The sequence below is a fragment of the Ursus arctos genome, unplaced genomic scaffold (assembly GCF_023065955.2).
Source record: "Ursus arctos isolate Adak ecotype North America unplaced genomic scaffold, UrsArc2.0 scaffold_14, whole genome shotgun sequence".
NCBI classification, from domain to species: domain Eukaryota; kingdom Metazoa; phylum Chordata; class Mammalia; order Carnivora; family Ursidae; genus Ursus; species Ursus arctos.
The window spans coordinates 49,647,609-49,673,142 of NW_026622808.1; the positions used below are offsets into that span (position 1 = coordinate 49,647,609).

Sequence of the window (25,534 nt, forward strand, 5' to 3'; positions counted from 1 at the left end):
TCCCACTCCCCCTGCTTGTGTTCCTTCTCTCGCTGGCTGTCTCTCTGTCAAATAAATAAAATCTTTAAAAATAAAATAAAATAAAATATAAAATAAAATAAAATACAACTTTGCATTCACTCTTCAAACATTTCCCTACTTGAAAAAAATCAAATTGCTGGCCTTCCTAAACTGGTCAGTAGCTATGGGATTTGGACTCCATAGCTTAAACGCAAGATTCTGTCAACATTAAAAACCGGATTCCATACTTTTGTATGGACATTTCCAGATGATTTTGAAATATATGGATACCAACATAAAACAGTTAGCTGAGGTCATTGCCCCTTTGGACAGATAATTTTCACTCCAATTTGCCACAAACTCCACTAATCTTATTAAACCCATTATACCTCCCTGCTGTGATTATTTACATTACCTGCCTGTCCCCTATATTTGAGTATTTTACTCCAGTGTAAGCAACTATGCCATAGGATAATTATTTTTCTTTAAAACAAAATCAGATTTAAATTCTGCCCTTGAGAAGTTACCTTTCAATAATTTCATCTAACCAATAAAAATTTGCGTGTTGAAATTCTTAATATTTAGTAATCTACACAAGTAGTTAGTCGATTACCCATGAGGTAGTAGGCTCTTTATTAAGCTTAAATAAGTAGACCTCGGAGGAGGTTGGGGGCAGATTGGGATTGGAATCCCTGTTCCAAGATTTCTAATTGTACAGTTTTGGGTAAATGATGTAAACTTTTTTGTTTTTTAAGATTTATTTGAGAGAGAGAGAGAGAGAGAGCGAGCAGGGGGCAGGGGCAGAGGGAGAAGGAGAGAGAATCCTAGAGCAGACTCCCCACTGAGCACGAAACCAGACACAGGGCTCAATCCCAGGACCCCAATTTCATGAACTGAGCTGAAATCAAGTTTGGTCCCTTCACTGACTCAGCCACCCAGGTGCTCCTGATTAAACTTTCTAAGACCTTTGAGCTAGCTCTCAGATGGAGATACCATCACCTCACATGGCTACTTTGAGAATAAGAGCACTTGTATAAAGGAGGTGCTAAATGTTAGTTGCTTCATATTAAAAAATTTAAACTGAATCTATAACTTTTTAAATAAAGCATATCTATGTATCTCATATGACTACAATGAAACAAATTGCCAGTTTGGAGCTAGAAAGAATAGTAAATAAAAATTTAACCCAGTGACATGTAATCACAAGGCTTTTGAATAGAAAATTGCCATCTAAGTCAAAAACTGAAATACATAATGCATGTTCCCAAACTGAGATACTAAAACTCATTTTTCAAAACTTACACTTAATTTTCTTTTAAGGCTTAGCTTTTTAGGGGGGGAAAGGCATTTTCAGAGACCTTAATATAAAAAGATTCCATTTCATTACATTATTATGTTTGAGCGAATTAAATCAGGAGATATTTACTGTGGTAAAAGTATTAATTCAGGTACCATAAAAACTTTGTATTAGTAATCCTGCTATACATTTAAAAAGTATCCCTACATTACTATGGAACTACTTATTATTATCCTTAATATACTCTTCAAAAAATTACAGTGAGAAAAGTAGACAATATATGATTTTATTAATAAATAGTGTGAAAGCATCAGTGATAACTGCCTGAACATTAAATTCTTTTAAACATCCACATGTCTTGGCTTTAATATTGTGCATACTGGCCTCTATGGCACTACAAGTAAACATGAAAATAGTTTCCATTTCCATGCACAGGTATTCAGGTATGTAACACCATTTACAAATTATTATGGACAAAGTAACCTTTGCAATAATTAATATTCATTTGGACAACCACAATTAAATGAATATTAAATCAAGCAAGAAATAGGCTATGTTCAATATGCTCTAGATGTCAGGGTGTAATATTCAATGTTACTTAAAACTTAACTTTCTTTTTTTCTTTAAAGGGACATCTTTTCTGTATGTGGGTGCTCAAATGAAAACTGAGGAATGCATTCTTTGACCACAGTAACAAAATTCAGACACAACAGAGTGCTTGCCTCCTCCTCTGAAATAAGTGATACATTTGCTCATTATCTCTCTCTCCAGGCATCATTTACCATATTATTAATGAAAATGCTTACAAGTACCAACCCAAAAATTCTGTCTTCAAGGGGAAGTTATAAATTTAAAAAAGAGTGGTTCATTATATAAAAAAAGTCAAATTCCAGCAACACTAATGCTAAAAATGACATTAAATTTCTTAGCATCAACGTAATATATTTCCATGAGTTTTCTATTATGTGCAGGTTTATTTTCCTTAAGAAGTAAAATGAAGTTTGAATAGTACAGTCTGTGGTGTGGTGACATCAGCAACTGCCAGTTCTTGCCCATCAACGAGTCCTAATTCTAAAATAGAAAAAGTATAATTAACCCAAGCAAAAAAATTTCAACAAAAAGCACAATAACACACACATACACAAACTATACAGTTTTATGTCCAGATAAACATCAAAATCTAGTTCTCTTTTTTTAAATTTTTTTATTTTTTTAAAGATTTTATTTATTTGACAGAGAGAGACAGTGAGAGAGGGAACACAAGCAAGGGGAGTGTGAGAGGGAGAAGCAGGCTTCCCGCTGAGCGGGGAGCCCAATGCGGGGCTCGATCCCAGGACCCTGGGATCATGACCTGAGCCGAAGGCAGACGCTTAACGGCTGAGCCACCCAGGCGCCCCAAAATCTAGTTCTCTTTAATGAAGGTAATTTATATTTGATTTCTTAGAGATTTTTAAATATTCTACTAAAAGAACAATTCTATTATTGCTTCTAAAATATAATTACAATGATATCACCATTTAAAGGCATTAAAACAAACCTAGAATAAGCATTTATTACTTTTACCAAGAGAAAAAGAAGAAGAAATGGACTAGTAAATATACTCATTTAAAATACCTTTCAATGTCTTGGAGAGATTTGGCCTTGTTCGTTCTTCAATAGAGGTTACTGACTAGAAAACAAAATTATTTTAATGCAAAGCACATTAAATGAAATTAAACTTGTAATATAATTTTGTGGGGGAAAAAAAAAAACCTAAAAAACAAAAAACAACCAAACACTGGCTACCTGTAAGTAAAGTGTTCTATTTTTTCCCTCTAATGTGGCTGTGATGGCTGGAGATTTCATCTGCCTGAAATATAAGAATGAGAGAGGAAACAAAGATCACTTTTTAAAAAACAATTCTAGTTTTTAAAGTTTTAAAATCACAAAAATATTTCTACAACAGAACAAAACTCCGTAACACTTACAGAGAAGCACTATTGGTTAAATAATCCAAAACCTCCTGCAGTTTAGCAGATGGAGAAAACTGAATATTCTGAGGAAGCTGGCTACAAGCTGGGCAGTTTTCCTACATATATAAAACACAACAAATCACAGTGGCACATGAACCAACAATAATCTGTAATGATGAAATGAGAATCAACTTGTTTTATAATCATGCATATTTCCTATGAACAAATTTTTATGCTTTAAAATCTCCTAAATTATTTTGCTACATAGTATTTATTTCAGGCTATAGTGCAAAAGATATATAGTGAGTAGGGTTCTAGAAGTTAGAAACTACTTAGGATGTGGGCAATTTCATTCATATTTCTAATCAGTAATATGTAAAAATCTAAGTATGCGTGATCAAAAAATTCTTCTTTAGTGTAATACTACTAACCTTTCTCTCTGCTTCAAATGTGTACGTGTACAGTCCATCTACATCATTGAATACCAAGTAATTATTAAGAGGAATATATGCACTGTAATGAAAAATGGTTCATCTTTATATAATTCAGCCAAGTCAAAACATCAATTTATATACATATTAAAAAATGAAATCCATTACCTTGTGGCTATTTTAAAAACCTCAGTGGCACACACAGCTGCAGGGGAAGAAAATAAAGGTGCTTCAACTCAATGCAAAGTAGACATTTAAAATTTCAAGTTTTTTTAGAAGTTAAAGATAAACTTATAAGGCGATTGATTAAAAATAAAGAAAATACTCTTAAACACTGAAAAAGTAACAAATTTTATATTTGTTTTGTATAGTCCAAGTAATAGAATAGCATTACATGTTTTTCCTTCCTCTTCTTTAGATTAATGAGCAATCTGTTAGACTGATTAAAAGGTACTAAAATGCCCCCTTACTGCAGTGCATTTTATGACACAATGTAAGACAAAAATATATACAGACTGTTGTTTTTTTGGACAGCTTAAAAATTACACCCTCACCAAAGAAAATATCAAATTCCTAGAACACCAGTTTTCTGAAACCAAGTAGCTGCAGAAATGTCAGTTTAGATAGTGAATCAAAAATTAAGGGAAGAAACCAAAGTTAAGTAGTGGCCATTTTTCCTTACCTGCAATGACTGCATTTGTAGAAGCTACTGCAGGAATGATTCGTTTTACTACTCCTGAAAAAAATATAGTGATTAAAATATGGTCACTTCTTTTAAAGAAAAGGTATCTTAAATTAGACAATCTGATTATTAAATATCATTTTTCACAACTTGATTTTTCAGGCTTTCAAGTCAGAAAATAGACTCAAGTTTAAAAATGAAATGATCTTCGGGGCGCCTGGGTGGCACAGCGGTTAAGCGTCTGCCTCCGGCTCAGGGCGTGATCCTGGCGTTATGGGATCGAGCCCCACATCAGGCTCCTCCGCTATGAGCCTGCTTCTTCCTCTCCCACTCCCCCTGCTTGTGTTCTCTCTCTCGCTGGCTGTCTCTATCTCTGTCGAATAAATAAATAAAATCTTTAAAAAAAAAAAAATGAAATGATCTTCTTTCACATTCCCATCATTTTGTTTTATGTTCAGAATCTTAAACAAATTACAGTAGCATAGAAAACTCTTCACTAAGCTTCAAATACAGATGAGACAATATAATAATAGCTAACAATTAGAATGTTTATTATGTCCCAGGCACAGTATGAAGATTAAATAAGGTAGGACAGAATTTTCCTAACATCCTTGTTAGTCTCCTCACTCTGATTTTAAAGATAAGGAAAATGAAATTGAGACAAATTAATATCCACAGTAATGTATCTAGTAAGTGACAGGAATGACATATGAACTATACTCAGTGAGGTGTGAATAGAGTATAGAGAATAAGAGTTAACTATCTTTCCTTATAAAATAGTTTCAGCCATTTGATTCCCCAAAATTTACAACAGGAAAACTGCCCCTCGTCTCCTCGTTTCACTATGTAACATGGACTGCACGAAATATTAATTGTATTTCTCTATTTCTACCTCACTTTTCCGATATCAGTATTCACAGATTAGGAATGAATAAAGCCCCACCTTACAGCGTTTTGTAAAGTAAAACATAAATATTCCCTAACTATATTTGAATTGTTCATTTTAGAAAACAAAAACTTCAGAAAAAAAGTAGCCATATTATCTTGGGGTGTAGGGGAGCACTTAAAGACATGTCATAGCTTCAGGTGTAGGCAGGTTTCAAAACTTCAGAAAAGAGCCAAATAATCTAAGAAGACAAGAAAGGAAGACAGTGAAAAAGTTTAGAAAGCTGTTTTAAAATATTAATTCTGACTATATGATCACAGATAATTTCAGAGAAGGGGAAACAGGAGCTAACTTCATGATGGTTAAACCCGAAGCTCTCCGGTGAACCGCACAGAGCAAGATGTACTGAAAGGAAGAACAGGGAGTCACAGTGAGGAGTATAAGACACAGTGCCCAATAAGAGCCAAAATGGTAAAAGAGTCCTCCTGTCCCCTAGCCTTAAAAAAGCTGGACTTCACTTCCAATTTTGCTTCTGTACGCCTTGTCAAGGCTCGCAATCATTGGGCTGTAAAGTACACACCAAACCTTGCTAAAAAGTATGGAAAGATGAATGAGACTACATATCGAAATGAGTTTATAGTTCCTGATCAGGACAAACTGAGATCATTTAATTCAAACAGTAACTACATGTGCACTGTATGCTAGACTATTGTTCCAGGTGTTGTGCAGAGTAGCAGCGAAAAAAACTATTTGCTCTGACAGATCTTTCCTTCTGCTGAGGGAGATAACACGCAAGTAAATAACAAAACTTAAATACTGAAGAGTTCTTTGAAGAAAGTAAAACAATGTATATGGTAGAGCTGACAATGATGGAGGCAGTCCATTGGTATGGATGATCAGGGAACACCTCCTCAGGCAGGTAATTTGAGCTGAACCCTAAAACCATAAGACCCAGCCATACAATGACCCGGGGAAAGAGCATTTCTGTAAACAGTGAGGGCAAAGGCCCCAGGGCAAGGATGTATGAGAGTGCTGAGTATGAAATATTCTTTGCATAGAAAAACGAGGCCACTATTATTTCTGAAAAATTATAAAAACATCGATAGCTCAGAAGTCATTTTCAGTTGAATGATCAAGTAAACTGGTTAACTTGATACCTGAGCAATAAGCAGCCAGCCTTAACGGGGTCCAAGGAAGAACATTCCTGGCACAAGGATCAGGAGTATTAAAGCTCTAAGGTGGGAATGAGTTTGATGTGTTCAAGAACAAAGCAGGTCGGAATAGGGGGACTATAGGGAGCAACAAGGAGCATGTAAGAATAGAATTTTTAAATGACATCACCAGAAATCAGTAAATATGAGAAAATAATCACAGAAGAGAAAACAGCACATTTTCAAGAAGAAGACAAAGCTTTTTTTCTGGTGAGTTCAGTGATGAACTTGGGACAAAATTCTAGAAAGATGAACTATGAGTACCTTGATTAGGAAGCACTGATCACTAGACTGAGCATTATGATTGTTCCCTGAGACAAGTCATATTGGACTCCATTTCTGTGACTAGTAACTTGACCACCCAAGGAAATGTGGAAGATAGTACATCCAGGCTTCAGGAGAGCAGTCAGAAAATTCTTTTATGATATCCTTGTGAACAAGACAAAGAAATAGGAAGTATTCAAGAAGGCCTGGTCAGGAGGATGAAATAAACCTAAAAGGGCCTGACCAGAAGTATGATTCAAAGTCTGTTCTCAGGCAGTTGAGTCTTGTTAAAATTTTTAATTATTTGGGAAGGACGTAAAGATTATCAAAACAACAGAGGAAAAGATGCTGGAAAGAACAGATAAGCTGGAAAGCATAACAGGGTATATACATCAGGTTTAAGAATAAACTTGTAAAGACCTATACTCGAGTATAAAAAGACAAAACTACCACCTCAAAAAACTGCCAAACCTATAACGGGAAGATGGGGCTTAGCAACTGCACGCAGAGAGAACTTCCAGACTTTAGTGGACAGTGACCTTGAATCAGAAGTATAGCATCAACATAAACAAAGAAACAACAAACCCTGCTCTCCTCTAAAACTGCATCAATTATCGGAAGTCTATTTTAATCTTAGCATGCTGCATTCTAGCCTAGATAAGAGAAGTATGGATAACTGGAATATGGTTAGAAAAAGAAAAAGAAAAAAAAAACAACAACAACAAGATGAAACTTAATGTCAACCGTCATGTGAAAGGGTTAAAGGAACTAGAAAGATTGATGACAGTGACATTGAGGGAATGTGATTACTGTTCTGTATATGCTAAAGGCTATTACTTAAAAGGGAATTTCATTTATATATGACGTACCCTGGGACAGTACTCAAACCAACTAAAGATGGAGACTTCTGCCCAATATATAAAATAATTGTCTTAACAGTCTTATCCAAATGTGAAATAGACTGCCCCAGGAGGTGACACCTTCCTCTTCAGTGGAAGATAAAATGAATGGTTTGACTTAGACAATTTAGGGCCTCTTCAATTCTAGTAAGATTCAGTGATTTTATTAAATTCCTCCTAGCTGGGATGCGTGGGTGGCTCAGGCAGTTAAGTATCCAACTCTTGGTTTCGGCTCAAGTTACGATCTCAGGGTTGTGAGACTGAGCCCTGCAATGGGCTCTCTGTGCTCAGTGCCGAGTCTGTTTGAGACTCCTTCCCCCTCTGCTCCTCCCTTGCCTCGTAAGCACAAGCTCTCTCTCAAATAAATAAATAAATAAATAAATAAATAAATAAAATCTTTAAAAAAAACAATTCCTCCTACCTAAGTAGTATGGACTCTGTCAAACTCTGTTCCCTCTAACCAAATTTAGGACACCTGTAAACTATCATTTCCATGGTACCCTGACTGAACCTCAAATGGCTGGTACTATCTGAAATCATTTATCCATTATTTCCTTCAGAGCATCCCAACCCCTGAAAATGGGATTATCCCAAGGTTATAATTCATGACAATTCACTAATTTACCTTGAGTGAGTCTATAGGTAACACCCCTAATATTATATTGTGATGCTCTCTCGAGGGACTTTTGGAAAATCCACTGAATATGATCAGGATCATCTCCATCTAATGGAATTCCTTCTGTTAGGAAAAACAAAAAACAAAAAGAGTAAGACAGAATCATGCCAACCTAAATCAACTTGTCTTGTAATTATACAAATGAATAATATAAATATATATCTTACATAATTCCAGATTATGAAATTCTGTTTATTACCTCCAAAAGGCTGCTCCTTAGGCCACTGCAGTATCCTTACATACTCAATACAGTGTTCTGGTAGCCTGGGCATAGATGCAATGGTGCACATGGGAAAATTAACCTAAAACCACAGTTCGTGTTTTTTAGTGGATTTGAAACAATAAATTATTTTAAAATGTAACTTCTAGTTAGGACTACTTTGTAAAAGTAGATAGTAGATTAGAATTCTTAGCTTTCCACTTACAAAAACAAAACATTTTTTACCACTAATAATGTTTCTAAAATTAAAAGACAGCATCTGAGTCACTTGACTTACATTCACACAGGAATGTAGGTTTGTGCTACATTTACAGGGTATATAAATTTAAGATCATGAGAAGTGCTGAGTAAGTTCTCAAACATGAGCATTTTATTATGTTTACATGGTATTTAAATCTGAAGGTATAAAATAAACCAAAGCAAAAGCAAATTCACACAGTTAAATCAAGTCCAAGTAAATACTAAAAATATTATCTATAAATCAAAATTCTAACTATTCCTTCAAGTGGGTATATAGCTTAAAGAGTCTAATTTTTGGAAGGATCATTCTCATCCCTGGTATCTTTATCTCCCTGAAACCACCACAGGCAAAAACCAAAGAAAATAGATTATAGCTCCACCCCAACATGTAACTTTGTAATTGATCCCTTGATCCCTACTCTCCAAATGAAAAAATAAATACAAATGAATTATTGAGAACAGAACAGTATCAGTACCATGATATTCAGTTCCTATCTTTCCACAAATAGAGCAGAATTTCGTATTTTCTCTCTCTTAGTATGATTTTTAAAATATGGTTACCCCTAATTAAAAATCCTAAATATTGACTAGACTTAATAATTAGGATAATCCTAACTCTACCCCAAGAGACTATAAAACAAATGCAGGTGCTTCTTTGATTACCTGTGGAGGATACAGTTCTAGTGTGCATTCAATACAAGCAGTCATTCCAGGGAGAATCACCCGGGCATTTCCTTTAAAACCTTCTGTCCCCCCATCTATCAAAGGGACAATGGAGCTTGGATCTAATACACCATCTTCATAATTTAGAAGAGATATCTAGAAAAATTATTTAAAAGTAAGAGAGGGGAGTAAGAATTCAAAAAAAAGGAACATGCTGTCAAGTAATTCCACAAATCAACTGCACTACTGAGTACTAGATTATCAAATCATGGGATTGTTATACTAGCAATTTATAGTCTCACCTGAAAATTAATGACTGGCAATATATCATGATGTACATCTATTTAGTTGAAAATTAAACTCTGATTTGTCAAAAATATGGTACGGTTTTCTAATCTGGGGTATGTTAAAAGCAGCAGCAAGAATTTCAAAAAACTGTAACAACACTAAAGTCTTTACCAGCATGCCATTTATCCATCTTCTGGCTATGATAGAGTCCAGTCCACACACAATTATATGAAATTCTATGGAAGAAAAAAGCAAGTTTAGTTTTTAAAAATGTCATTGCACAAAATAATTCACTTTCTAAGAAACAAACAAAAAAACCCCACCTTTTATTATAACACAAACACACAGAGCTCCTAATCCTTGAGTAATCCTTATTCAAGACAGCATATAAAAATACAGCTAATGATTTAGCTAAGAATTAAAACAGTGGCATTCTCTGTTCAAACACCAAGAGATGAAAACAAATGAAGAAACAGCCTTCAAATAGCCAGCAACTACAATATAGTAATTTAGTGAGAATTTACTTTCAAGTGGACAACTTACGTCGATAGAAAGTGTCATTAAAATCCTGAATCTTGTTGAAATGTCTGTATATAAGTAAAGGAACTTAAGCTGCTAAGTTTTTAATTTATAAATGAATTTAACAATGCCATAAGGAACAAATTATAAATGTACACAACAAGAAATAAGTCATCAATATTCAAAGCAGTGGAATTCAGGGAATGTGACAAAATGAATACAACCCCAATTTGTGACAAAACCTCTTTTCTAAACACTCCTCTCCTAACTACTTAAGAGTAGTTTCTCTCATCCCTGAACCCCCACGTTACAATTACGTCTCTGTTATACTCTCTACTCTGCTTCAGTTTTTATATAAAATCATACGTCCTGGGAAAGCAGACTGTGTGTCCTCAACCATTAGCACCAAGCAAAGAGGCAATAATGCATTTTAGTGAAGGAAACAAGCATATTACAATTCCCATTTAGGCAGATGACTGCAAGACTCAAAACACAAATTAACACCTTGTACACCTTAAATTTATACAATGTTATATATCAAATATTTTCAATTAAAAACAAGAGTTACTGCTGCAAAGCTAATTTAAAAAAACAATGTTTCCAATAGCTTTTTCATGTACAAATATGATTTGCTATTTGGGGGTAAGGGGAGGTATGAATTCTTTGTTCTTCTCTCAGTTTTCCAAATCTCTCTTTACCAAATCCAATCAGCAATCTTTCCCTGCCTGGAGGCTGCAAAGAGAACCCCATCAAAAATGGCTATGGGTGTTAATCAATCATAGCACTTAATATTTTAACAGCACATGTATACAAAAAATTTTAATTTTTCTAATGGAGCAATTTTGTTTAATAATATATATACTTCTCTAAAATTACAATAAATAATCCATCATATATTTTAAAAAACCAAAATGGAGAAAAGAGGAACAATATAAAAATACGCTTGTCCTAGATTTTTTATTCTGGCCTACAAATAAAGCTATAAAAAATAAATTCAATCTTGCCCTCACCCCTTTTGAATTCTAGGCCAACAGGAGGCATAAGCTGCAGCTAGAACAGGCAGGTCAAAAGAGAACCAGGTGCAGCCACTTTGGAGAACAGTATGGAGTTTGTTCAAAAAGTTGAAAATAGAGCTACCCTACGACCCAGCAATTGCACTACTAGGGATTTACCCCAAAGATACAAATGTAGTGACCTGAAGGGGCACCTGCACCCCAATGTTATAGCAGTAACGTCCACAATAGCCAAACGATGGAAAGAGCCCAGATGTCCATCAACAGATGAATGGATAAAGATGTGGCATGTACACACGTACACACACACACACACCATGGAATATTACACAGCCACCAAAAAAAATGATATCTTGCCATTTGCAACATGGATGGAACTAGAGGGTATTATGCTAAGCGAAATAAGTCAATCAGAGAAAGACAATTATCATATGATCTCACTGATATGTGGAATTTAAGAAACAAGGCAGAAGATCATAGGGGAAGAGAAGAAAAAATGAAACAAGACAAAACCAGAGAGGGAGACAAACCATAAGTGACTCTTAATCATAGGAAACTGAGAGTTGATGGGGGGGGGGGTGCCGGGATGGGGTAACTGGGTGATGGACATTGGGGAGGGTACGTGTTGTAATGATGAAATCACAGACCTGTACCCCTGGAACAAATAATACATTTTAAAAAAGAGACAGAGAGAGAGAGAGAGAGAGAACCAGAGCAAAAAGAGAGACAGCAATAGGAGGACCCCAGAGCCATACCAAGAAATCCCACGTCCTAGATTTCTATAAAATACCCAAAATTCACAGATCTAACTTTTAAAGTATGCGCAGTCTTCTCTTTCTTTCTCCCTATAAAGGCTGTATTTGCCTTTTTAAACATTTATTTTGAAATAATACAGATCCAGAGGAGGTTGCAAAACTAGTATAAAGAAGTCCCATGTGTCTTTCATCCAGTTTCCCCCAGTGGTTACATCTTACAGGACTATTAATATCAAAACCACATATCCGACATTGATAAAACGAGTATGTATAGTTCTGTGATTTAAACACTTGCATAGATCTGTGTAACCACCCCCATAGTTACACAACTATTCCATCACAGCAAAGCTCTTCCTCCAGCTACTCCTTTAGAGTCACACCTCTCCGTCCCCTGATGTCTAATCCCCGGCAATCATTAATTTGTTCTCTGTCTCAAATTTTGTCATTTGAAGAGTATTACATAAATAGAAACATACAACATATGACCTTCTGAGACTGGCATTTTTCATTCAGCATGTCTTTGATATCCATGCAACTTGTTGCGTGTTTTGTTAATTCCTTTTTACGGCTTAACATTACTCCACAGTATGGATGTACCACAGTTTAATAATTCACCTAGTGACAGATGTCTGGGTTGTTTCCAGTTTTTGGCTAATGCAGATAAAGATGCTATGAACATTCAAGAACAAGTTTTATGAAGTCCTAAGTATTTGTTTCTCTGGGGTAATGCCCACGAATGAAATTGCTGAGTTGCATGGAAAGTATACGTTCAGGTTTTTAGAACAGCCTATTATCCAGATAACTATACCATTTTACATTTCCTACTAGCAATGTATGAGTGATCCAGTTTTTCTGTAGCTTTGCCAGGATTTTATATTACTATTTATTACTTTAGCTATTTGAAATATGTAGTAATATTTCATTGTGGTCATAATTTGGATTTCTCTTATAGCTACTGATGATGAACATCTTCTCATGTGCTTTTTGATATCTTCTTTAGTGAAATGTCCTTTCACATTTTCTGTCCATTTCCTAATTGAATTGTTTTTTTACTGCTGAATTTTGTAAATTCTTTTATTTATTCTGGATGAGTCCTCTGTCAGATCCCTTCTTCATAATTATATTCCATTTTCATTATATCTCATTCTCTTAACAGGGCCCTCCACAAAGCAAAGTTTTTATTTTGATATAGTCCAATTTATCAATTTTTTTCTTTTAAGGATCACACTTTTTCACACATTTTTTGATGTAATCTAAGGACTCTTCACCAAGCCCTAAATCACAAAGATTTTCTACACTGCCATTCAAAGTTTTACATTTTATACTTAAACCTATGATCCCCTTTAATTTTTACAATTTTGAGGTTTGAGTTGGGATTCCTATTTTTGCCTATGGGTATCCAATGACTCCACCACAATTTATTAAAGAGATTATCCTTTCCTCCACTGAACCGTTTTTGCACTTTTGTCAAATATCAATTGGCCGTATTTGCCTGTGGCTATTTCCGGTTTCTGTTTTACTGATGTGTCTCTATCTCTGCTAATACCACACAGTCCTGATTATTGGAGCTATAGTAAGTCTTGAAATTATGTAGTGATTCCTCCCACTTTATTCTTTATCAAAATTGTTTTAATTTTTTTCAAGATTTTAATTGAGAGAGTGCGTGCACGCACAAGCGGGGGGTGCGGAGGAGGAGGAGAAGCAGACCCCCCACTGAGCAAGGAGCCCCATGAAGGGCTCGATCCCAGGACCCTGAGATCATGACCTGAGCCGAAAGCAGACACTTAACCGACCGAGCCACCCAGGCACCCCTCAGAATTGTTTTAGGTATTCCTTCACCTTTCCATATAAATTTTGGAATAATCTTGCCTATATCAACAAAAAGTATTGCAGGGATTTTGATAGAAATTGTTATTAAACTTGTATACAAATATGGGGAAACATGACATCCTTACTATGTCAAATTGCCCAATTCTTGAACACAGTATCTTTCCACTTATTCTTTGATTTCTTTCATCAGCATTTTACAGTATTTAGCAGACAAGTCATATATTTTATTAGATTTACACCTAAGTATTTACCCCCCTTTTTTTGAGAGGTTGTAAATGGCATTCGTTGTATTTTAAATTTCACTCTATTGCTAGTATACAGAAATACAATTGATTTTTGTATGTTTATTTTCTATTCTGTGGCATTTCTCAAATAGCAAAGCTCACCTCCTGAATTTCTATAAAACACTGGAAGTTCTCCAGATCTGAAGAACACTCCCTTTTAAAAACATACTTTTGGGAAAAATAAATTTACTCTGACACATGTTCCATTTGGTTAATATATATATGGTCTATTCAGTCTGCTACTATAGGGAGACACAAAGATTAACTATAGCCAGACAAGGAACTTCTAGTCTAACAGAAGAGATACGTAACTCAAACCAAAATTAAGGAAAATAATGCAAAATAAACAACTGCACTGGCTGTAAATGCTTAATTTAAAGATTAAGTCAAAAAATATTTATATAACCTTAAAGAAAAGACTGGAAGGAATATAAAGCAAAATGTCACCAGTAGGTACCTCAGGAATAAGCTTACTGCTCATGGTTGGTTTTGTTTTTTGTTTTTTTTTGGCTTATCTGTATTTTCTGTTAAACACCTCTTTTATAATAAAGAAAACACAAAGCTTTAGAAAGTTAAGTAACTTTTTTGTCAAAAGGATACGGAACTACATTGCAATTAGGAACTCTGTCATTTAGAAATTCTGCAGCAACTTCAGCCTTAGGTCTTCCAACATCTTTAGGCCTACAGGAAAAATTATATTTAAATTATCATTCATGAATATAAATCTAAATGATCTATGTATTTTCAGACATAAAAAATATTCATGGTGAGCTTATTTAGAGGTTATTTATAAGGAACACTTTTATCTAAATATTTTTGATGAGTAATTAGTCATTCAACATCAAATGTCAACACTTGCTGAGGTTCCAAATGAAGTATTTAGAAGTACTGACAAGTCTAATCATTTCTTAAATGAAAATACAAACAGTGACTTCCCCCCCATGGAAAGCATTAACAATGGCATGTTTCCTGGCCACTTCTCACTGTGGCATTTCCCAATGTAAAAAATCATCCCACACCCAGAGCCTTCTAAATTTGCCCTGAACCCCAGAACCTCAAGGTGTTACTATGGAGGTCTTGGCTGAAATATACACACAATTCATTCTAGGGACACAAGAACCTTCATCTATCCTCTTCTTCCCATGTGTGCTGATTAAATAGTAAATTTTATGTCCCAGACAAAGCCATAAGCATGTTTGTGAAGAAGAAATAATGCTGAAGGCGTTATCTAAAATTGCAAATGACGCCAACATTCTTAAGAAACTAAAAACAGAAGACCTCAAAAGATCATTCCTAGGTAAGAACCATAGCTACAGACAAAAAAGGACACAAGGAAGTCTCTCTTCTAACCTCAGTACAAATGGTATTTTCTTTCGTAGTACTTCCTCATACTCCTCACAGAAGTAAATCACTCCCTCACACATACAAAGTAAATGCTTCATTACTACTTTTTCACAACATAGATGCAGTGGTCTATCATACCCACTAGACTACGAACACCTGGAAGAAAGTAACGATATTCTTATCTTTATATTCCTTCATATATAAGCACAGACTACTTTAAAAATTAATGAAAATTAAAAAAACAACTATGTTCCTAATAAAAATTACTTTTTATTTAAAATTGGAATTTTAAAGAAAAGTAATTTAACAGGTCAATTTTCTTCTTTCCAATGAAGCAGCGTGCTTTTCTTGATTCAAAACTTCTGATAAGAGTTTTATTCTGACTGTCCTGTAACTAGGCTCTAGCTATAAACCAAGGAACCTGATTTCAGCACTGCATTCAACCACTCTGGGCAGAGCTCTTTTGGTAAAGGGAAGAAAGGAGACTTTCGAAATTCTTTTATGTTGTGGATTGTATGTGCCTTCACAGTAGATCCCAAATAAAAAAAACTCCTAGATGGTTTCTGTGGAGACTGGTAATTTACCATTCCAGAATTAGGGGATCAGATTCCACCTAAAAACTGCACTTTGTAAAGATTTTATTTATTTGACAGAGAGAGAGACAGCCAGCGAGAGAGGGAACACAAGCAGGGGCAGTGGGAAAGGAAGAAGTAAGTAGGCTCCCAGCAGAGGAGCCTGATGTGGGGCTCGATCCCAGAACGCCGGGATCACGCCCTGAGCCGAAGGCAGACGCTTAACGAATGAGCCACCCAGGCGCCCCTAAAAACTGCACTTTGAATAAAAAGGCCTTTCACAGGTATCATCTTTGCAGGACACCCTAGCCTAATTGCTTAATCTTGAAACCAAGTACCTACCCTGAAGGCTGCTCTGAGATTAAAGGAGGTAATATAGATAAAGAGTTTAGGAAATGTTTACTACAACCTAAGCATTCAACAAATGTTAACCATCATTATGATCTTCAATCATTATTTTAGCTACAAACTAAAGGGCATGGCCTATTACCAACAACCAATCAATTCCCTGTTATCTCTGTTAGAGCATTCATATACTAAAAATGTGTCAAGATCCACAAAGCGGGTATTTTCAAGGGTTAAAAAATTAAATCAACCAAAAGATAAAGCCTAAACATTAAATGGAGAGTTCACACTGCTATTACAACACTTCCTTAATTTGACTTTGTTTAACCCATCCTTCAACCTCTTTAATATCTTCCACAAAGAGAGGTTTCATGCCTATCCAAAAATTTAAATTTACCTCTCTGCTAACCTAATGTTATACTGCATACCTACAACTATCTGAGCACTTTCTGCTAATAACCTATCACTAGAAAGAAAAATAAAAAGTCCTTATCTCTATGTATAATTCTTTGACCAATGACACTTACCTCTCTTTATGTCTGCATATATGGCCCACCCACAGTTTTTAAAGTCATTTCTAACAATCCATTCCTAGATGCTTTCTGTATTTCATGTTTGTCTACAGTAATTATCCCTTTATTCCATTTCAACTGCTCCTGGGTTTTCTCTCCCTGACTTTTTTCTGTAAGAAAGTTTAAACTCTCACAACTTCATTGCACCAAACTCACCATCTTGGCTCATAAGTCCCCACCAATATGTCTCACTAGGGCCTAATATTCCAGGTACTGTTCTCTTACGAAATTAACAGGAGGAACAGAGCCCTACTCCATGTCTTCAGAGCACCATCATCCCCCAATCACATAAACCATTTGGAAATCTCTTTAAATAACAAAATCATATATTTGTTTTATAAAACTAGTTTCACCAGAACTCTCACAATTTTCTTGCAAAATTTTATGAAAAAAGGGAGTGGTAGTTATTTTTAAATAAAATTAATGTTACCCTCTCATAGTTTTTAAAAATTATTAAGCTGCATTGTACTCAAGTTCAAGTGATTATCAGAATTTTAAACTAAGATCTTAAAACTTACCTAAATAAAAACTGCCTATTTAGATTGGAAACATCTATAGTGTCCATGTCTATAACATGAATCTGTCTAAAACCAGACAATGCCTGTGGGAATAAAAAAAATCCAATTAAGCAGAAGTTTCCGCACATTTGAAATTTAAGATTTGTTTTCAAGGTAGTCCTAAATTTATAAATGCACGATAATAAATTCTACATAATTGTATTCAATGGTCAAAGAGTCTTACAAGGTATATAAATTCAGTGTTCTTTGTAAAGGTCAAAAATGTGTAACTACTAAGCTTTAAACAGTCTATAACCAAAAGAGAACTCAAAATTTCTACAGCTGTTTTATAATCCCATAAACACATATATAAAGTTTGTTGCTTTGCTGCTGCCAGATATTTTAATTTTTCTAGTCTTATTAATTAACGGAATTTGCTATTCTTTTTCAGAATACTGTTAAAAAGCAATTCCTACAAGTTTTGTCTTAGTTTACATAACATTTAAGTGTGTCACAATTCAGAAATAACTACTAGAAGGTGTATATTACCAACACACATATGTACACAGCACACGTAAAAGGAATTAAAGTACTGAGTCAAGAACAAGCGATCAAAAAAGCTAGGGAAAAGCAACAAACTGTTGCAGTACAACTACTGCTCAAATATACCAGCAGAAGCAAAAGATTAAAAAAAAACAAGTCTCAATAATTAATCAATGCTTTTCTGGTCTTGATCAGTTAAGTCAAATTAAATCAGGTGTCAATAATTTCCCTACTTTTCAGCCCCTCCTTATAGCAAGAGATCCTCCAGAGTTGTCTATACTTGCTTTCTCATACTCCTGTCTCACACTTACACTACACAAGCTTTCACTCCCACCACTCCACAGAAAACTGCTCGTCAGGGTCACCAGTGACTCCCATGTTACTACTTCCAATGACAATTTTCAGTCTCTCTGATCTTACTACCTACCTGAAGTATCTGGTGTGGATCAATTCCTCTTCTTAAAATACATTCTTCACTTGGTTACTACACTCATGAGAAATCTGAACATTAAAAATTGGTTTCCAGTTCACCTTACTCAGGAGTTTACCTCCTACTTTACTAGCCAGAATTTGGAGTGCCCTTATGCTTAGTTCTGGTTGGTGCTGGTGATCTCTGACACTCTTGTGAGATAAAGCGTCATCTAACAGACATTTCAAACTTAACAGTTTCCAAAACCAAACTCAATCATCCTTGCTCACCAACACCACTAAATCTATTCTTTTTCCAGTGTCTCCCATTTCAGTGAATGCTAACTCCATCTTTCCAGTTGTTCAGGGGAAAAACCTTGTCATAGTCATCCTTGGCTCTTCTTTCTCTCATGTCCCACAACTAATCCACTAGTGAATCCTGTTGACTCCAACCTCAAAACATATCCATCATCTGACTGCCTCTCACCACCTCCAATGCTACCATCTTGCTCCATGTCATTGCCACCACTTGCCTAGATGACTCAACAACCTTCCAACCAGCCTCTCAGCTTCCTGCTCTATTCTTCCTTGAGTCTTTTCTCCGTATATCAGGCACAGTAAACCAGGTTAAAAGATCAAATCAACTCATCTGCTTAAATCTCTCCAATGACTTCCTAACTCAGAGTAAAAGACAAAGTTTTTACAGTAGCCTCTAAAGCCCTTTGTAATATTCACTCTGAGCCCTTCCATTTTCCATCACCTCTCGATATCCTGTGGGCAACTGCTTCCACTTGCCCACTTCTGCTTTAGCTATAATGATCTCCTTGCCTCCTAGAACATAAAAGTCATGCTCCCATTTCACAGATTTTGCACCTGATGTTCCCTTTGCCTAGAACATTCTTGCTCACCTCTCTGCTCAAATAGCATCTTTTTGTAAACCACTTCACTTCCCACCAGGCTACCTATTTTGCATTATTCCTTTCCCCATAGCATTTATTACCATCTGGCATACTATGTATTTTACTTGTCTTTTTCCTTCCCTAACCCCACAAACACAAACACCTGTCAGTATTTTTCAATGCTTTATCTTTAGCTTTCAAAATGGTGCCTGGCATATAGGGGGGAGGAGGTTCTGGAACTCTTTGCTCAATTAATAATATTAATGTCATATTCTTTTTTCAGAATGACCCTTGGGGCGGACTTACAGTCAATTTAAAAAACCATGTAATATCTCTCATATATTTATGTCTGAAACAGGCAAAGTAACAAGTGGTAATTAAAAAGCTTTAGTTTTCCTCTTTCAAGACATGACAATGCAATAAATAACAAGGCCATTCCTAAAGTTGCTTGATGACTAGCCTCAGATCTAATCTCCAATTAATTTACATTTAAAATTACTATATGTCACATTTGCAAGTAACAGCTTCATAACAGAAAAAGTTAAGCATTAGGGGATTTTTACATAGAATGCCTACCAAAACCACTACCCATCTTCCATAAATCCTTCCCTCCTAGAACTCTTTGCTACTGCAAGGGTTTTTACATTTGAGAAAGTTCGGTCATTCTGGCACTCCATCCCATAGTATATCATACATTATGTTATTTGTTTTGGGTAAGCCCTGTCTCTCCAATGAAATTTCAAATGCATTAAGTACATAGACTATGATGACCTACAATCCCTTCAGAACTGAGCACAGCAGTTAAGTACCAAGAAGCATATTAAGTTTCTGCAATTTCACTAAGACTGACATTAGTGTTTTCTTAGCAAAATGAATGTAGCTCTTGACATTTAAACTATAGTCACAAGACCAACTTTTTAGGTCATTCATCTGGCTATGTGACCTGATTCATTGTCTAAGGAGCTTCCTCTATCATTTCCAATTTTCTACACAGCAGTGAGAAGGCTGACATACAACACCTTTACATCAATTCCTCTCCTATCCATTTTTATTAAATAAACCAGTAAAGCCTTATAAAAAGTTATCTGTGGTTATGAGAAGTCAGTGAAACTATTAAGTCACATATTATGGATTTCAAACCAGTATAGAGAAATAGCTTCTCTAAAGAGTACCTCCTCTTCAGATGATATTCAGCAAAACAAATTGACAAAAAAAAAAAAAAAAAAAAGTTTAGCTACCCCAAATTTTATGTTTGATTAAGTCATGTAATGACCTAATGGTTCAATGAAAAGCATTACTAACTAAGAACTAATGACCCGGATTAGGTTCTAGGGACATCACTATTCAGAAAAACTTAGGCAAGTGATTTAACATCTCTAAACCTCAGTTTCTCCCTTTATATAAAGTGAGACAATACCTAGCCACCTAATTGGGTTATTTTGAGGAACAGAAGAAATAATTCTTTGAAATTACATGTTAAAATATGAATTACCAGTTTTGTTATTTACATCACTGAAATTAATGACTGCTATGCAAGAGGAAGCACAAAGATTTGTTTGATTAAGATCAGAGAAGAAAACAGAAGGATTTTCTATCAGTGACTTTATAGTTGAGGACTTCAGAGTGTATAAACTTTCACAGTTATATCATTATTTTAATTACTATCTCGAATTTGACCTGCTAAATTTATCTAACAAAGGCTCACAGGAAACAAGGTTAACAATCATAATAAAGAAATTTCCTAGCAATAGAACAGAAAAAGAGAAAGCTTCAATTACCACAAGGAGAAAAAAATATACATTTTATACCTATATATATACATTTATTACCAGATTTTTCAGTAGTTCACATCCTAAGCCGCCAGCTCCAATGACCAGAACTTTACAGGTATCTAACAAAAACTGGAGAGACTGTAAAGAATGAAAAGGCATATTAAAATCTGGTTGATATTAAGTACCATCAATAAAGCAATAAGCCATTAAACAGTTTCTGATGTTTCCATGAAAAATGCAATTAAGGATAAAGAGCAGATTTTGTATTTAATAAATTATTTTAAATTTATGAACAACGTACAACCAGAAATTCTGTAATCTAATGATTTCAGAGGGTTTCAATTTTAATGTTTTTAAACTGACTTTAATCTTATGAAATTAAAAGGTTATTCCCAACAAGAAAAACTACTATACCTAGTTATTAAGACATCTTTTTATTAAACTTTGAAAGGGGATGAAAAGCATCAAATTTATTAAACTGACTTGCTAAAAAGAGAAAAGTATAAAAACCTTAAGAACAGAGGCTCAAACACTGCACAAGGTCTTTAAAGGTCTTAAAGTAAAAGGTAAGCAGAGTAATTGCTGCTTTTGAACACAGTGAGTGAAACTTACAAAACAAGAGATGCCAGGAAGAAAAAAAATAGAGTAAAACTCTTAGAAAATTGTACATCAGCAGAAATACAATTTAAAGCAATGATTTAACAGCAGTATCTTAAATTATTAGGCAAAAAAAAAAAAAGAATTCAGAAGCACAAAAAAATATGGTAGAGTATCCAAAGAAACACAAAATACTTTCAATTCTGTCCAAGATTAATGGAGAGAAAAGTTATACTGATGATACAGTGAACGAAACCCAACAGTCTGTATCTTAGTTTTATGAGTAGCATAATACTACTTCAAAACAACATCTCTTTATAAACACAAAAGACATAAGAATTAACTATAAAGAATATATTTTCTACCTTGCAGTAAAAAACAAATTGTATCTAATTAAACATTTGTCTTATGTCAAACACTAACAGTCCAAAATTCTATCCCTCTATTATATAGCAGTCACATAATTTTTAACATGCAATTAATTATTTTCAATTCTAGGTAAAGATGCTTATTTCAACTAAATTTCAAAATTTTAAGCAAGCACATCTATATTCCTATTAAATTTAATTTCTCATAGTAGGGTTAAAAAGGGGAATGTGTCTCAGAAGTCATTTTAAACTCTAATTTTCAGTGAAGTATAGCTTAGAATCTTAAATGAGATTATAAAGTTATTTTACTCTTGAGGATATTACATGAGAAATGTGAAAATGACTCAAATATTTGTCATTCAAATATAATCAGTTGCAAATATTCAATTTAGTACTTCAAGGTAACTTACAAAATTGTTATTAGTTTTATTAAAGAGCAAACTAAAAAGAAAGCATTTTATTATTTTTGAAATATAAAACTATTAGGAGTTATTTAAAAACGTTTCAAGAAAGCATTTTATTATTTTTGAAACATAAAACTATTAGAGGAGTTATTTAAAAATAAACGTTTCTCACTTCAGTGCTCGGTTCGAAATCAGGGTGTGTGAAGGGTCCAGATCGCTCGAGGAACTTCTTTACATGGTTCCAGCGACCTTCCCAGTCTCCAGTGTCCCCACACCCACCATCAACAGCCATTCTGCACAGAACACAGTAAATTCAGCTGCAAAGATCAGTAGGAAAAAGCCACACCTACAACTATTATGGTTTCCCCAAATGAAAAAATAACCACACCAGACCGGCTCAAATAAAAAGGGAAATATCAATGTGGTTATGCTTATGCTTTTAACTTTTCTCTTGGCTATTATCTAGTTTATTTAATGTTAACAACTACAAGTTTGATAAAATAAGTCAGCTTCCATGTTTCTGGGATACAAAAGCACCCCAAGATCAAACTTGGGATATTACTGGTTAATTGGTGAGAAATGGGCTTTTCTACATTTGGAATTTATAAAAGATCACTGTAAACTTTCCCAGTTTGTTCCAACAACACACTTGGATCAGAAAAAAAAGAAAGAAAAGAAAAAAGAAACTCCACTTTCAGAATAGTGATGCTTCAAATCTAATATTACTCGTGTGTCGGAATCCAAGTTTGAAAGATGTGATTTAATGATTATTTTTGATAAGAGGTACGTTCACACATTTTTCCCTGAAAGAGATCGTAATTTTCAAAAAAGAATCTTTTAATACTATGAGGTATTGTTTCCACTCAACACAAAAAAAGTTTGGGGTTACAATGACACTGCAGATAGCATTATCATTTAAAACCTTTTTAGAACATAGACCTGAATAAGGAGGGACTCCTCTAACAAAACATAAAATGTATTTTCTAACAGAAATGTACTTTTTACTCTCTGCAAGATTTATGTTTAGTTGTGATTATTTTTAATTTTCAAATTTCCTGTAATACCACAGTTTCTACCTCCAAATAGATTAGTAATATCCAATTTTTACAAAAGGGACAAAAAAGTATTGCCTAACAATAAAGACCATAGCATCTGATGTCAAGCTGGGTTTGGTTCCACAACAACATTGCAACCTTGAGCTGATTACTAAGGGCTATAAATCTCATTTGGAGGTTGTTTGTAGCTATGATTTAAGGTCAGAACAAGGATAAGGAGATAATCCACAGAGGCCTTAGTACAATACCTGGCATATAGTAAGCATTCAAACCTTTGCTGTCATTTTAAGCAAAAGTGGAAAGGAAATGAAAGTTGGGAAGGAATGTGAAATTAATAAGCTTGTCATTCCAATCCTTTTGCAATTGAAATTAAACTTTCTGAGGGAGATACTTAAAGACTCTAATGGACGCTACTGGGAACTGGCACATAAATTACTAACTCACCACACCCACTGCAAGAGCGAAAAATTATGTGTCATGGGCCAGGTTAGGAAACACTGTTTAAATCTGTCTCACCAGCACAAAACTAAACATCTGATAAAAAAATATATATATATGGGGTGTGTAATAAATGGGGCAAATAAGTTCTTTGGAGTCAACATTCTCCCTTAAGAGCCAAATATTTTGCAAAAATGATTGAAGTGCTTAGTACAATGCCTTACACATAAAGTTCTCATAAAAAGTTTGCAATTAATACTATTGTCTCAGTGTTTACGAAAGGCCAAAAACGGCCTACTGTCCGTTTCACGTTTTAAGAAAGATTCCCTTTTCACAAGGTCACGGCTATGACAATTTGGGGTGGAGGAGGGGGTGGGGCTCAAGGGTCCTTCCGCAAGACCTTTGGGTCAAGTACCACCCTGACGGGCCGGTGCCGGGCCTGCTGCGGTGGACCTCTGGCCCGGCGCCCGCCCGAGATAAAGACGAGGAGCGGCTCGCCGGGCCCCTGGGGCTCCGGGATGGGGGTCAGGGGATGAGGCCGCGCGGCCTGCGCTCCGGGTGCCCCCCTCCCAGCCCCCCGGGCCCGCTGCGGCTGGTCCCCTAGGCCTGGGGTGGGGGGAGGCGGGGGTCCCCGGAGAGGGCCCCGGCCTCCCGGCAGCACTAACTTCTCAGCCAGCAGCTCCTCTATTCTCCTTCTTTTCTTCTCCCTAAAAGAAAGAGAGAATAAAAGAAGGGTCAGCATCACGCTACACACTGGGCGCCGCGAGGGGATAGGGGGCGAGGGGACGGGGCGGGGGGTGGGGGGCCCCCGGGTGGCGGCGGCGACCGCCCACCGCCGCGCTCTCTCACAACCCAGCCCGGCCCCGCACGCCTGCAGAGCCCGAGTACTTACGGCTCCTCGCCATCCGCCATATTGTTCTCCGCCTCTTCCCAGGTGCCCCCACGGCGGGCGGGGCGGAGGGGCGGAACGAAGCGAAGGGGCGGGGCCGACAGGGAGAGTTGGAAAGGGGTGGGGAGGAGCGGATTGGGGCAAAGGGGCGGGGCCAGAGGAAGGGGTGGAGCTGACGGCGCCGATGCTCCCTTGGGCTTTATATCTTTTTCATGTAATCATAATCTTGATTAACTACATTTAATTACATAAATCTTATCCAGTGTATAACGTTATGTTGCATGAAAATATACACATGATGCCTGGTATGTTTATACAGTTTACGTGCTAATTAATAATTATAAAAAATGGTATAGTCTGTGAAAGAAATCCTTGGAAGAGCCATCCTCAAATCCTACAGAGGTGTCTCTCTGAGGCAAAGCATCGGAGTAGTTTTCACCTTTAACTTTTCAGGAAATACTTTTGCCTAAGAGTACGGACTCTAAGAACAAAATCTAAATCAGTTTATAATGGTGGGATGGAGAGATTATTATTTTCCTCCTTTGTGAATATCAATGGTAATCTTTTAATGTCACATGATTCTGTCAGATAAGAAGTTCAGCAGAACTGAATGGAAGCAAACATTTTTTCTGGCGAAAAATATGTATTTAGATAAAATTATAAAGAAAAAAGCACAAAAATTAAAGAATAATTTAGAACACCTATAATCTCAGCATCTGAA

The 25,534-nt window shown here is 35.6% G+C and overlaps 1 protein-coding gene across 4 annotated transcripts; it reads right to left on the reverse strand.

The window, feature by feature from the left end:
* Window positions 1-1,569: 1,569 nt before the first annotated feature.
* On the reverse strand, window positions 1,570-24,911 carry UBA3 (ubiquitin like modifier activating enzyme 3). Of its 4 annotated transcripts, none has more exons than XM_048211720.2 (18): window positions 24,817-24,882; window positions 24,590-24,631; window positions 22,604-22,724; window positions 21,120-21,200; window positions 17,462-17,544; window positions 14,711-14,791; window positions 10,253-10,296; window positions 9,881-9,945; window positions 9,422-9,577; window positions 8,498-8,600; window positions 8,248-8,361; window positions 4,363-4,416; window positions 3,849-3,885; window positions 3,681-3,762; window positions 3,265-3,365; window positions 3,080-3,146; window positions 2,912-2,966; window positions 1,570-2,368 (listed from the first exon to the last, which is right to left on the reverse strand). In XM_048211720.2, the coding sequence occupies exons 1-18, from the start codon at window positions 24,834-24,836 to the stop codon at window positions 2,280-2,282; spliced, it is 1,395 nt and encodes a 464-aa protein (XP_048067677.1). In that variant the 5' UTR covers window positions 24,837-24,882; the 3' UTR covers window positions 1,570-2,279. The 4 variants fall into 4 exon arrangements, with proteins under 4 accessions (XP_048067677.1, XP_026356992.1, XP_048067678.1 ...); XM_026501207.4 differs by having other exon boundaries at window positions 3,083-3,146; window positions 24,817-24,881; XM_048211721.2 differs by lacking the exon at window positions 24,590-24,631 and having other exon boundaries at window positions 24,817-24,911.
* Window positions 24,912-25,534: the final 623 nt, after the last annotated feature.

What these genes read in the sequence shown, in the direction of transcription:
- UBA3 (XM_048211720.2), bottom strand. Translation starts at nt 24,836, where the DNA reads ATGGCGGATGGCGAGGAGCC. An exon ending in AATAGGCAGTTTTTATTTAG is followed by an intron (nt 14,792 to 17,461) that starts GTAAGTTTTAAG and finishes TTTTTCCTGTAG; the next exon opens with GCCTAAAGATGTTGGAAGAC. An exon ending in CCTAATTGCAATGTAGTTCC is followed by an intron (nt 10,297 to 14,710) that starts GTATCCTTTTGA and finishes ACTTATATACAG; the next exon opens with ACATTTCAACAAGATTCAGG.